Genomic DNA, 13311 nt, shown 5'->3' on the forward strand with positions numbered 1-13311 from the left:
GTCTTACCATTTTCTGCCCAACTTTGTAAAAGAATTGTCAAGAACATTTTTCATTGCAAGAATTACAAATAATTTAGGCATTCCTATGTCTACCTCACATAAAAATTAAAAGAATATATACAAATCTCAGTTTGTGTAGGGCATGGCTGGAAACCACTGTTAAATGTGCTTGACCGTTAAACCCTCAGATGAGAAAATATCATTGTCCTGTGATAAATAATCCTAGGAGTACTTCAGAAAACCGTTGTTATTCAGTGTTTTACTCATGAGCATCAAGAAATTCAATCTAAAGATTTACAAATGCAAAAAGAAAGCAATACATCAATACTATAGAGAAATTCTGCTAAGTTCTCTGTGCCCAGTCTCATCTCTGATGGGCTAAAAGACAAAGAAAAATTTGCTGTGGTCAGTTCATGTTGCAGCTTTTTTCTCAGTTAACTGATGTCTAGTTCTCAAAGATAAAAACGGCCATCTAAAGCCAAAAAGGTACAAAAGCCAACATATGTCATAGTATAGGGGCGCATTAGTGCCAAAGGCATGGGTGGCTTGCAAATTGTGTTAACCCTTTGATGCACAACCTGGGTCAAAAGTGACCCAACTGAGTTTTTATTTTCTATATCTTTGCAATAAATTAATTTCGTCATTCAAGCTTCCATGAATTTTTCAATTAACTTGTTTTTGATCATCACAAATCCTTATTTCAGTTTTATATTTTTTGCTTTTTTAATAAAAATCATTTTTGTATCACTACCCTTCTAACGTACAACATGGGTCAAAAATGACCCTTATGTATTTACTATGGAATTTGACAGAAACTACTGACATTTGTAAGGGTTTGTAGTCATATTTACTGATCTTTTGAAAGACAACCAAAGATTAGGCTCTTGAATCTTGAATATGTCCAATACTATTTGCTTGCTAGCTGTTTACATATTCTAGTATATATAGCTTTTATTAGCTAAGACAGCAAATACATGAATAACTGACAAATGTGCATATGAAAATATTCTTGAATGGATGCATATGGGTCATTTTTGACCCATGTTGTGCATTAGAAGGGGTTTGCTTAGCTTGTGCATCAAAGAGTTAAGGTACCGTTAACGTGGAGGCAGATATTGAGATTTTAGAGAGACATCAAGTTGACACCTTTTCTAAGAAAGTCCATGGTTATTTCAACAAGACAATGTCAGGCATTATCCTGCATGTGCTACAACAGCTTGGTTACATAGACACAGAATATATGTGCTTGACTGGCCTGCCTGCAGTCCAGATCTGTCTCTTATTAAAAATGTGTGATCCATTATAAAGAGGAGAGTCAGACAAAGCTGACCACAGACTGTTGAGCAGCTGAAGTTTTGTATTAAGCAAGAATGGGGCTAAATTGCACATGCAAAACTGCAACAGTTAGTATAGAGCTTTCTGGAAATATACTGGGTCAATAATATAAATGTAAATATTGTTAGTTGTCAGTAATTCCTCGTTAGAAATAATGATTGACTTTATTTGGTGACTTTTCTGTAACCATATGTTGAGGTGAAATTTGTCTGATTTGTTAAACGTAAAGCAGGAACCACCGAAGGTCTTTTATAAATTAGAACATATTTTATCAGCTTCTAATTTATGGTAGACCATCTTTGTGGTTCTAATGTCATATCCTACCTATCCAGACAAATGTCCTCTTGGAATAAATGACTAGGTTTTTAACCGACCTTGGTGAATACCTACTGTTCCTTTGTACATGAACTTTTTTAATAGTTGCAGTCACATAATATATGCTATGCTAAAGTAATATTTGTTTATCTGTGTGGCAGGCCATCCACTTGGCGCAGGCGAGCTTCCAGCTGGACGCCTTTGGATCCACTTTTACTCTGGATCTTACATTAAACAAGTAGGTGAAGTGATGTGTGTGCTTATTTTGCATGTTGTGTTGAAACGAGGGGGTACATTTTCCAGGAGTTAGCAGTATTAGTGAAGACTGTAAGAGGCACAAGATGTTCATATTGTGCATAATTACAGAGATTTTTGACATATGGCTAAACATATGGCTTTCTTAAAATAGCTGTGATTAAAGCTTAAACTGCAGACTGTTTTCTCCCACAAAACACTTAACAAACCACAGCCTGTGAATTTAAAAGGTGCTACGGAAAGCAGTCTCAGATATGTGTCTTCAGTTTGTAGGTGGTGAGTGGGTGTGCGTCTGTGTTCACATAACAGAGATGACTCATTGCAGTGTCTGAGATTTTTATGTAATGTAAACTGAAATAGATAGAAATGGATTGTGCATGGATGGTTCGTTATCTGCCTAACTTTGCAGCAGTGCATGTTTCTAGTTTCTGGGAGGTAGAGGATAAAAATAAGTTTGCTGCTTTAACAGCTTCCACTTGTTAGTGAAGTCTGACCAATATTGATTTTAAAACATGACTGCGGGAATTCTTTTCCATTAGGCCACAAAATAATCACTGTGGTCAGACGCTGATGTAGGGCAAAACAGCCTGCTTGCAGTGTGCATTAACATTTGCACTAACATTTGAAGAAACACAAAAATGGGCACCTTCCAACATGCTGCCAAAAATTTTATTAACACATTGATGTCAATGTATGCTCTGAATTTTACTTACTTAAACTAAGGGACCCACCCAAACATAATTGCACATAATAGTTATAGCCATGAAATTCAAATTTGTGAAGCTTTCAATGAATGTTTGACAAAAAATCTCACATCTTTTTTAAAACATTGTACTAAACTGTACATACATTTACAAGCCATACATATAAAAAAATGCCCTGCAGTGAATTGGAGCCTTTTCCAGGGTATTCATGCCTTGCACCCAGTATTTCCCAGTAAAACCAGTCAGGCCACAACCCTGATGAGGATAAAGTGGTTGATGCAGATGAGGACTGAAATGACACTGACAGAGAAAGAAAGAGAAAAACAGAGAAAATACAAAAATACAGTGATAAACAGACTTAGCCATTTCACTTTATATATACTCTATATACACCGATCAGCTGTAACATTAAAACCACCTCCTTGTTTCTACACCCACTGTCCATTTTATCAGCTCCACTTATCATATAGAAGCACTCTGTAGTTTTACAATTACTGACTGTAGTCAATCTGTTTCTCTACATACTTTGCTAGCCCCCTTTTCATGCTGTTATTCAATGTTCAGGACCCTCACAGGACCACTGCAGAGCAGATATTAGTTAGGTGGTGGATCATTCTCAGCACTGCAGTGACACTGTCATGGTGGTGGTGTGTTAGTGTGTGTTGTGCTGGTATGAGTGGATCAGACACAGCAGCGCTGATGGAGTTTTTAAACACCTTACTGTCACTGCTGGACTGAGAATAGTCCACCAACCAAAAATATATCCAGCCAACAGCGCCCTGTGGGCAGCGTCCTGTGACCACTGATGAAGGTCTAGAAGATGACCAACTCAAACAGCAGCAATAGCTGAGCGATCGTCTCAGACTTTACATCTACAAGGTGGACCAACTAGGTAGGAGTGTCTAATAGAGTGGACAGTGAGTGGACACGGTATTTAAAAACTCCAGCAGCGCTGCTGTGTCTGACCCACTTATACCAGCACAACACACACTAACACACCACCACCATGTCAGTGTCACTTCAGTGCTGAGAATGATCCACCACCTAAATAATACCTACTCTGTGGTGGTCCTGACCATTGAAGAACAGCATGAAAGGGGGCTAACAAAGCATGCAGAGAAACAGATAGACTACAGTCAGTAATTGTAGAACTACAAAGTGCTTCTATATGGTAAGTGGAGCTGATAAAAAGGACAGTGAGTGTAGAAACAAGGGGGTGGTTTTAATGTTATGGCTGATCAGTGTATGTGTGTGTAGTTTGTGTGTTCATGTAAGATTATGTATGGGTGGTACTTGTAGGTTGTAGGTTTACTTTACTCATGGGTGATTCTCAATGTTTTAAAGGATTTTCATTCTGAATGTATTCAGTGATAAATATTGAATAAGGAAAGGTTACTTGCTGCAGCTTTAATTATTGCTTTATTTTCTAGTGATCTGCTGTCTTCAAATTATATGGAGATCCACTATGAAAAAGACAAACCTGTTTTCTCAAAGGTAAAATGCACTCATATTAAGTAATAAACACTTGGACAAAACACAGTTTGAACTACTAGAATCACAATTCAGCCTTATTTACACTTAAACCTTTGTTCTAAACAGGGTAACTGTGTACCAAGTAGTGTGTATATGTATTTTTAGGGAGGGGAGCACTGCTACTACCACGGTCTAATCAGAGGAAAGGAAGCCTCTCGGGTGGCTCTGTCAACTTGCAACGGACTTCAGTAAGATCCACTGTCACTCATTTATGCTTGTGTGTGCTTATGTGTGTGTATGTGTTTGAGTGGCTCAGTGGGTAGCACTGTTGCCTAACAGCAAAAAGGACCTGGGTTTGATTCCCAGGTGGAGCGGTCCAGGTCCTTTCTGTGTTGAGTTTGCATTTTCTCTCTACGTCTGCGTCGGTTTCCTCCAGGAGATCCGGTTTCCTCCCTCAGTCTAAAGACATGCAAGTGAGGTGGATTGGAAATACAAAATTGTCCATGACTGTGTTTGACATTAAACACTTGAATTGATGCATCATGGGTAATGAGTAACTACCCGTCCTGTCATGATTGTAACCAAAGTGTGTAAAACATGGAGTTAAAATCCTCATAAATAATAAAATAATTATGGTGTCTAAATAGATGTAAGTGTTTGTGTGTGTGTGTGTGTGTGTGTGTATGTAGAAGTGTGTGTAAGCGTGAACTCATGCATACGTGTGTTTGGAGACCCACTGTGAAGCCAGATGGCAGGTGGAGTGCATGAAAGGCATTGAAGGTCATCATGTTAGCGTGGGGCTGTGGATCACAGAGTGAGGCAGACAGAGAGGGTGGACATGGCACTACTTAACTGTAATAGAAATCGTAAAAGGTGATATAAAGGTTCTTAAATTGGCTAATGTGTAATCAGCCAGAACTACTCAACCCCTAAACTGACGGTTTGATTTGTAATACAGTATGTAATATATTAAATAAAAATCAGGGAATCAAATCGAAAGGTTAAGAATCTAAGATCATTTGAAAGGCACCGACTCAACCTCAGACCTCAGTTCAGTCCATTTTGAAGTTTTAGAAATATGGATGTAACGATGCACCACAAGGCAGTTAAAAATCGATTTACATGTGTAATGATTAAAATCGGTTTACATGTATAATGAATCGATATTCACTTTAAAGAGCAGAGGGCACTGGCGCTTTTCACTTTGCCTGGTTGACGGCACTACAGGGTTGCCAGCTTCGGAATTTTCCAGCCAAATGTATTTATGTGAGAATACTTTCTTTATTTGTATGATTCATTTATTTATTTAATGTGGGATTTGTTTTAAAATTTCATTTCAGTTTTTTTTTTTTTTTTACACAAAAAGGGAAATGTGCAGCATTGTTTTGCATAGTTTGTACCTACCTCAGAAATAAAGGGGCATTCATTATTTAGATAAATAAAAGATAAGCTCAAATACAGTATTCTATTTAATTTTTTTAAGAGAAATAATAAAAGGAAAGGCATGTGTAAAGGCATAATTTGTCTTATATTTCATTTTGTTTAAAAAATCAGGAAAAAATCGTATCGTAAACCCAGTATCGTGAATCGCATCGCATCGTGGGTAGAGTGTATCGTTACATCCCTAATTAGAAATATGGAACTACTGCCACACTGACTAGGTAAGGAAGCATAGTCAACAAACTAGTACGGCACTTAAATGACTGGTGACTGTAATGCCAGTTGCTGCTGTGATTGAGTTGCTTATGTCAGAGGCTACAACAGAAGATTCATGTATGGCATACTATAAAGAGAAAAATCAGGCAGCAGCAATCACAGACTGTTGAGCAGTTATAACCTTGTATCAAGCAAGAATGGGCAAAAATTTCAGTAAAGACAGTGAGTGTGTTGCAGGGATCAAATTTTAGACTTCAGGTTTACAAAATACAGCTAAGCTGGTCAGTAAAAAAAATGGAGAAAATCTTTTATTTGTAGAGATTTAAGATCAGTAACAAACAACAAATTTGTGTATTATTGCATTTTACAAAAATGTTCCAACTTTTCTGGAAATGGGGTGGGTACTAAAAGAATTTACAGGTTTTTTACTTGCACCAAAGTGGTTTAAGTCTCTTGGCTAAGCATGGTGTGATTCTTCTAATACACTTTAGTCAGGTAACATAACATGCACATACACTAACATACGCACACTCACAAACACCTGCACATATACATACACTAACACACCTAGATTCTGACACACACTCATGCTTAATCATACACACATGCGCATATATACACATGCTCACACACATACACACACCCAACAAATTAACACACATACACTCACATACTTAATTGCACACATACTTACACTATGACACATAATTACATCATACACACACACACTACAATACACATACACTCACTCACACGCACACATGCGCACACATACACACACGACCACACACACCCACCCAACACAGTCTTGATCCCTGGGCTCATATGACTACTTAGTGACTGTATTACTTGCATCTTTGCACAATATTGCAACTTTTTTCGCAACTTACTCTTTTTATATTTCTGCTGCTATGAAAAAATCCTACGCTGCTAATTGTATGTCAAAATATTTTTTTACCTCACCTATCATTTACTCAGTACCATGTTCTGGCCAGCACTACACCTGTCTCTAGTCTTGTCTCCTTTAATTACTTTTAGGTTAGAAATGTCTTTTGTATTTATTGTACTGTTGTTTATCTGCACTGTGTATATTGTATTGTCTTGCACTTTTGTGCTGTGTTGCACCCTGGTCCTGGAGGAGCCTCTCTTGAACTTGAACTCTTGAACTAATACTCCCTGTACAATATGGTGGTGGTAACATAATCTTATAGGTATTATGAGGATGCTTTTTAGTAGCAGCAACTGACAGTCTTGTAAAAAAATTATTGCAAAATGAACAGTGCACAATAGTCAAAATGTATAAAATCTGGTAAGAATAAAAATTAACGAATTAAAAATAGTATTAATAATGGATTCAGGAATGCACAAAAGTCTCTGTGTGTAAAGGCAAGACTGAAAAAACATTACTTAATGCTTGTGACCCTTGATCTCTCAGACATTACTGCATTAAACATTCCATGCTTTCATGTTGTATATTACCTCATGGGAATACTTTGATGAACTGTTGTCAATAAATACTGCTTGTTGCTACATCCGCAATTGCAAGTTAAGACTGTGTTATGCGTGGGATTATGTATTATGCATGACTTCTTTCAGCTTTCGCTCACCTAAAATGGACTGATGCACAGTGGAAATATGTGTGGTGGTCTGATGAGCTGACCTTTTAGATTGTTTAAAGAAATAATGGACATAATGGAAGTAAGGTTTACAGGCCAAAGAAGCATACTTAAGACTGTTGCAGTCTTGGTATTGGGGTATATCATTGCCCCTGGCAAGGGTAACTTGCACATCTGTGAGGGCTACAGTAAGGCCTTTTTTTTAAAAAAGCAAAGAAACCTATGCTGCCTTCAAGATGATGTCTTTGTCAGTACATTTTGCCCGTCTAACAACAGACTGGCTAATGCAGTCAAAGAGTCCAGCTCCTAGATTGGCTTGATTGCAGTCCAGGTGTGACTACAATAAAAAAATTATATATTATGCCGCTCAGGTGGTGCAGTGGTAAAACACGCTAGCACACCAGAGTGGGATTTCTAACACATTGTTTCGAATCTCAGCTCTGCCATCCAGCTACATCAACAACAATTGGCTGTTGTTCACCAGGGCTCCTCATAACTGATGAAACGATGACCTCTGCTGGCTGATTGATGGCAACTGCGCAAAGTCAGGGAATAATGCAATGACCAGGGTGTGGCTCTATGTACATAAAGCTGATCTGCATCTGAACTCGCCTCGTGCAGGTAAAAAGATGCAGTCGGCTACTGTACAGGTGTCGGAGGGGGCTTGTGTCAGTTGCGGCGCTCCTCAGTCAGCGGTGGAGGGTAGTATCGGTAGAGGGGAAGCGTAATGCATTCAGGGTAATTGGATATGACTAGATTAGGTACAAAATTGGGGGGAAATTGCAAAAAAAATGATTATATATTATAAAATATATAATTATAATATATTAATATAGTTATATTAAATATTATAATATATTAATATAATTATAATTAATAAATTATAAAGCAAGATCTAACTCAGTGGTAAACATGCAGACGTTAAATGATCTTCTTTACTATTAAACAAGATAAAGCCATTATTTATGTCCATTTTATTCCATTTTCTTTTCTTACAGTGGAATGTTTGACGATGGTGACTTCGTCTACCTCATTGAGCCCCTCAACCAGACTCATGTTGAGGTAAAATAACTGCATGCATTTCTCTCTTAATAATGTGATCTACATGACTAACATTGGCTAAATGCAGTTTTCAGTCTGCATAGTGTAAACTTTGACCTATAGGGCATGAAGTCGCGACCTCATACCTTGCGTCGGACGTCGTCACTTCGTATGGGCCATGACCCTGTTGATCCGGGTGATTTTTTCACAAACTTCCTAGTGTATTACATGATTCCTTTCTTGGTTTCCATGGTTACACCTCTCCATCTGTAAATCTCTTTCTCTTATTTTCAGTTTCTGAGGACCAAGGGGAAGAGGAAGAGGAGGAAGAGCAGAACTTTACTGACATGCCTTGGCTCAGACGACGCAGGAAACGAGCAGTGAGACATCATGTTTTATTCCTTCTTTATTACAAACCCCATCCTGCTAATAATTTGTGGATATAAGATGTGTGTTCTGCATGCTTATACTTAAGTTGTTCTCTTAGGTACCACAGAAGGTATTTGATGAAATGAAGTATCTGGAGATCATGATAGTCAGTGACCACAACACGGTAGGTTACTGAACACATATCAGATAAAGCTTCACTTATACAAATGATCACAAATACCACTCAGTTAAAGGTGCAGACATCTATTTTGCCCGAAGTAGAACAATACTGTGGCTAAAAAAGCCACTAACGTCATAAACATGCCCACTATTTGATTGGCTGTTCTATCAGACTTAAGAGACTGATACAGAGTAAGGATTTAAATTTTATATGTTGATCTTTTTGTACTATGGAATGCACTTTATATACTATATATCGTGAGTGAATCAACCGATGATACACTATATTGCCAAAAGTATTCACTCACCCATCCAAATAATTGAATTCAGGTGTTCCAATCACTTCCATGGCCACAGGTGTATAAAACCAAGCACCTAGGCATGCAGACTGCTTCTACAAACATTAGTGAAAGAATGGGTCGCTCTCAGGAGCTCAGTGAATTCCAGCGTGGTACCGTGATAAGATGCCACCTGTGCAACAAGTCCAGTCGCTACTAAATAGTCCACAGTCAACTGTCAGTGGTATTATAACAAAGTGGAAGCGATTGGGAATGACATCAACTCACGAAGTGGTAGGCCACGTAAAATGACAGAGTGGGGTCAGTGGATGCTGAGGCGCATAGTGCGCAGAGGTCGCCAACTTTCTGCAGAGTCAATCGCTACAGACATCCAAACTTCATGTGGCCTCCAGATTACCTCAAGAACAGTGCGTAGAGAGCTTCATGGAATGGGTTTCCATGGCCAAGCAGCTGCATCCAAGCCTTACATCACCAAGTACAATACAAAGCGTCGGACAATCCTAAACATTGTGGAAAGCCTTCCCAGAAGAGTTGAAGCTGTTGTAGCTGCAAAGGGTGGGCCAACATCATATTAAACCCTATGGATTAAGAATGGGATGTCACTCAAGTTCATATGCGTGTGAAGGCAGACGAGCGAATACTTTTGGCAATATAGTGTAGTTAGACTCCTCGTTCTCAACTACCAATCAATGTTTTTGTTTGTATGCTTTAGCAAAGTGCTGCTGAGACAGCAACAAGTTAAACTAATGTCAAGTCTGTTAATATAGCTGAGTATAACTGAATTAGTCTGTTAGTAGATCTCAAGTGTGATTTTGTAATACATGTATTGTCACAGGGGCACAATACAGAAAGTAATGTGTCTTTTATTTGTGTTTTATTTTCAGTTTAAAAGACATAAAAGCAAAAAACATACCAGAAACTTCGCCAAATCAGTTGTGAACCTGGTAGACTCTGTAAGTTAACATTACTGCCATATTGCTTTCTATTTTGCTATCAGCAATGTCATATTAGCTATTTTAGTTTAAGCATCATATTATGTGCTTTCCAACAGATTTTCAAGGAGCAATTGAACACACGTGTGGTGCTGGTCGCTGTTGAAATCTGGACAGATAGGGACAGAATTCCTCTAAACGTAAAGCCTCTGGACATGCTGAGAGATTTCTCCAGTTACAGACAGCAGAACATCAGGGTCAACGCAGATGCTGTGCACCTCTTCACGTGAGACTGTGATGGGGATAGACTTATTATCAATTATTTTATTACTAGTTAATGCATTTAGTACAAGTAAAATAATAAACGTTTAGCACACTAGTGGACATATGTTTTGGCAATCATGACATCATTATTTCCGCAGCAGTTCTTTTTTGTGAATGATTGGAACACATAGTTTTTTTGTCAAAAAAACTTTTACTAAGGGGCCGCTCAGGTGGCGCAGCGGTCAAATACGCTAGCACACCAGAGCTGGGATTTCGAATATATCATATCAAATGTCAGCTATGCCATCCAGCTATGCCATCCAGCTAGGCTGGGCGGCCACATGACCAACGATTGGCTGTTGGGATGAGCCGGACCAGAATTCCTCATAGCTATTGCTATTGCAATTACGACCTCTGCTGGCTGATTGATGGCACCTGCGCAGAGTTGGGGAATAATGCTGATCAGGGTGTGGCTCTCCGTGCACAAGGCATATTAACTCTCATCGTGCAGGTGAAAAGAGGCAGTCAATACTAGTAGCACACGTGACGGAGTGGGTGTGTGTCAGTTGCAAAGCTCCTCACTCAGCAGTGGAAGGTAGTATCAGTAGAGGTGAAGTGTAACACAATCAGGGTAATTGGATACGACTACATTGGGGAGAAAATTAAGGGGAAAATCTGAGAAAAAGAGAGGAAAAAACCCCAAAGTTTTACTAAATTAAGTTTATTTATTTTGGTTAATTATGGGCTTTAAAGTAGGCCACTCAGGTGGCACAGCGGTAAAGTACGCTAGCTCACCAGAGTTGGGGTTTCGAATACATCGTATTGAATCTCAGCTCTGCCTTTCTGACTAGGCTGGGCGACTGTATGAACAACGATTGGCTGTTGTTCAGGGTTAGAGGGTAAGAAAGTCGGATCATAGGTCCTCATAACTGGTGCGACTGCGGCCCCTGCTGGCTGACTGATGGCGCCTGCACAGGGCTGAGGAATAATGCTGATGGGGGTGTGGCCCTTCATACACAGTGCCCATCAAGTGTATGAACTCGACTCGTGCAAGTGAAAAATGCAGTCTGTACTGACTGTGCGTACCGGAGGGGGCGTATGTCAGTTGAGAGGCATCCTCAGTCAGCGATGAAGGGTCGAATCAGTATAGAGGACGCATTCAGGGTAATTGGACACGACTAGACTGGGGGATAAAAATTGGGGCAAAGAAGAGGGAAAAAAAATTATGGGTTTTAAAAAAAAACTTTAGAATTTACAAAATTTGCTTGGTAAGAAATATACACTATATTGCTATTTATTAGGTTCACATGTTCTAGCCACGCTGACTACAAATTCCAATATAGCTAAAGTATATGCTTTCATGTTTGTGCAAGTTGAAACAGCGTCGATATGTCGAAAATTCAAAAAACGAATGGAAGTGAACTGGGCAACAAAACAGGCATGGCAGGTGAACGGCTGCGTGTATCCAAAAGCCGTAAGTTGTATACAAACCATGGTGTCATTAACAGGCCAGATGATTTAGAATTGGAACACCGTCGATATCTCGAAAACTCCAAAAATGGGTATAAAAAATGGGTATAAAAACTGGCATGGCGGGTGAACAGGTACGTATATTACCATCATGACAATAACCAGGATGGTTATTACCATGTATTAACGAGACGGACGATTTATAGTTGGAATGGCGTTGATATCTCGGAAATTCAAAAAATAAATAGAAATGAATGGGGCAAAAAACATATGAGGCAGGTTATCGGATGTGCAGATCCTAAAGCTGTATACAAGCTGCGGTGTCAGCAATTTGGGGAAGACCATTTCCTGTTCCAGCATGACTGTGCCCCAGTGCACAAATTAAGGTTTGTAAAGATGAATCTGGTGTGTAGAAATTCCAGTGGCCTGCACAGACCTCTTTTTCTAGACATTTAAAATAAATTGCAGTGTTAATATTGAGTAAGGCCTTCTTGTCAACCATCAGTCAACTTCAAGTTAAAAATGCTCAGAGGAAATTTGAACAGATGGTCAGATGCAGTGTAAGAAGCAACAGCAAAATCTGCCGTGAATAAGAAGCTACTGAAAATTTCCATGGGCTTAGAGGCTGCTGTGCAACAAGCAACTCCTGCTTCAAAACAGTACCTTAATGACTGACTGAAGTTTTTTCCTAATGACATGATAGAAAAACACTTCTGGAGGAGAGTTTCATGGTCATGCTGTTAAATCCATCTGGCCTTATGTGAAAAACTAACTCCCTCTTTAGCTTGTAAATCAACCAGTTAGCCAAATTCACTAGGCAAGTGGGCATAGTTTTACTAGCCACGTTCAGGTATGATTACTGCCAGACCTGTTAACTGGCGAAACAGGCTAAAAGGTTTCAAAAAGCAGCACATGATGCCACGTTATAAAGAAATTCAAATACCAGTGAAATTCACCAGTCTGCAATGGGTTACAAAGCCAAAGAGTTACTAAGGCTCTGGGATTCCAGCGAACCACTGTGAGGACCATTATTTATAAATGAAGACAACTTGGAACCATGGTGAACCTTTCCAGGAGTGGTCAGCCAAGTACGCATTGATGACGCATCACATATACCCCTTTTCCAGCAAAAAAAAACATGGTTCTTGAACCGGTTCTGTTCAGGTTTCTCTGAACCTTGGTGTTCTGTAGAGAACCGACGCGCGTTTCCACCAGTTTTTGAGAACCAAGCCTGCGTCATCAGCGGTGGGCATTACTTACTAAGAGTTAAGAGAAGTAATAACATGGCGGTATTTGTGTAGAGTAATGTGCGAGCATTTGTGTTGCTGTTACAGATGTTTGTTTTTATGTAAAAAGCATCAATGTAACTATCGGTGATAAGAAGACGAGACATGTTTGTCTC

The 13311-nt window shown here is 39.1% G+C and overlaps 1 protein-coding gene across 1 annotated transcript in view; it reads left to right on the forward strand.

The window, feature by feature from the left end:
- The window catches only part of adam23a (ADAM metallopeptidase domain 23a), a 50883-nt gene that overhangs the window by 7989 nt on the left and 29583 nt on the right, over positions 1-13311 (forward strand). Inside the window, exons 3-11 of the mRNA XM_062997674.1 lie at positions 1812-1888; positions 4040-4103; positions 4248-4330; positions 8353-8416; positions 8519-8591; positions 8690-8775; positions 8883-8948; positions 10128-10196; positions 10295-10461. Coding sequence (XP_062853744.1) covers positions 1812-1888; positions 4040-4103; positions 4248-4330; positions 8353-8416; positions 8519-8591; positions 8690-8775; positions 8883-8948; positions 10128-10196; positions 10295-10461 — 749 coding nt within the window. The remainder of the gene's footprint in view (positions 1-1811; positions 1889-4039; positions 4104-4247; positions 4331-8352; positions 8417-8518; positions 8592-8689; positions 8776-8882; positions 8949-10127; positions 10197-10294; positions 10462-13311) is intronic.

Source organism: Trichomycterus rosablanca, chromosome 6 (assembly GCF_030014385.1).
Source record: "Trichomycterus rosablanca isolate fTriRos1 chromosome 6, fTriRos1.hap1, whole genome shotgun sequence".
In the NCBI taxonomy this organism is placed as follows: domain Eukaryota; kingdom Metazoa; phylum Chordata; class Actinopteri; order Siluriformes; family Trichomycteridae; genus Trichomycterus; species Trichomycterus rosablanca.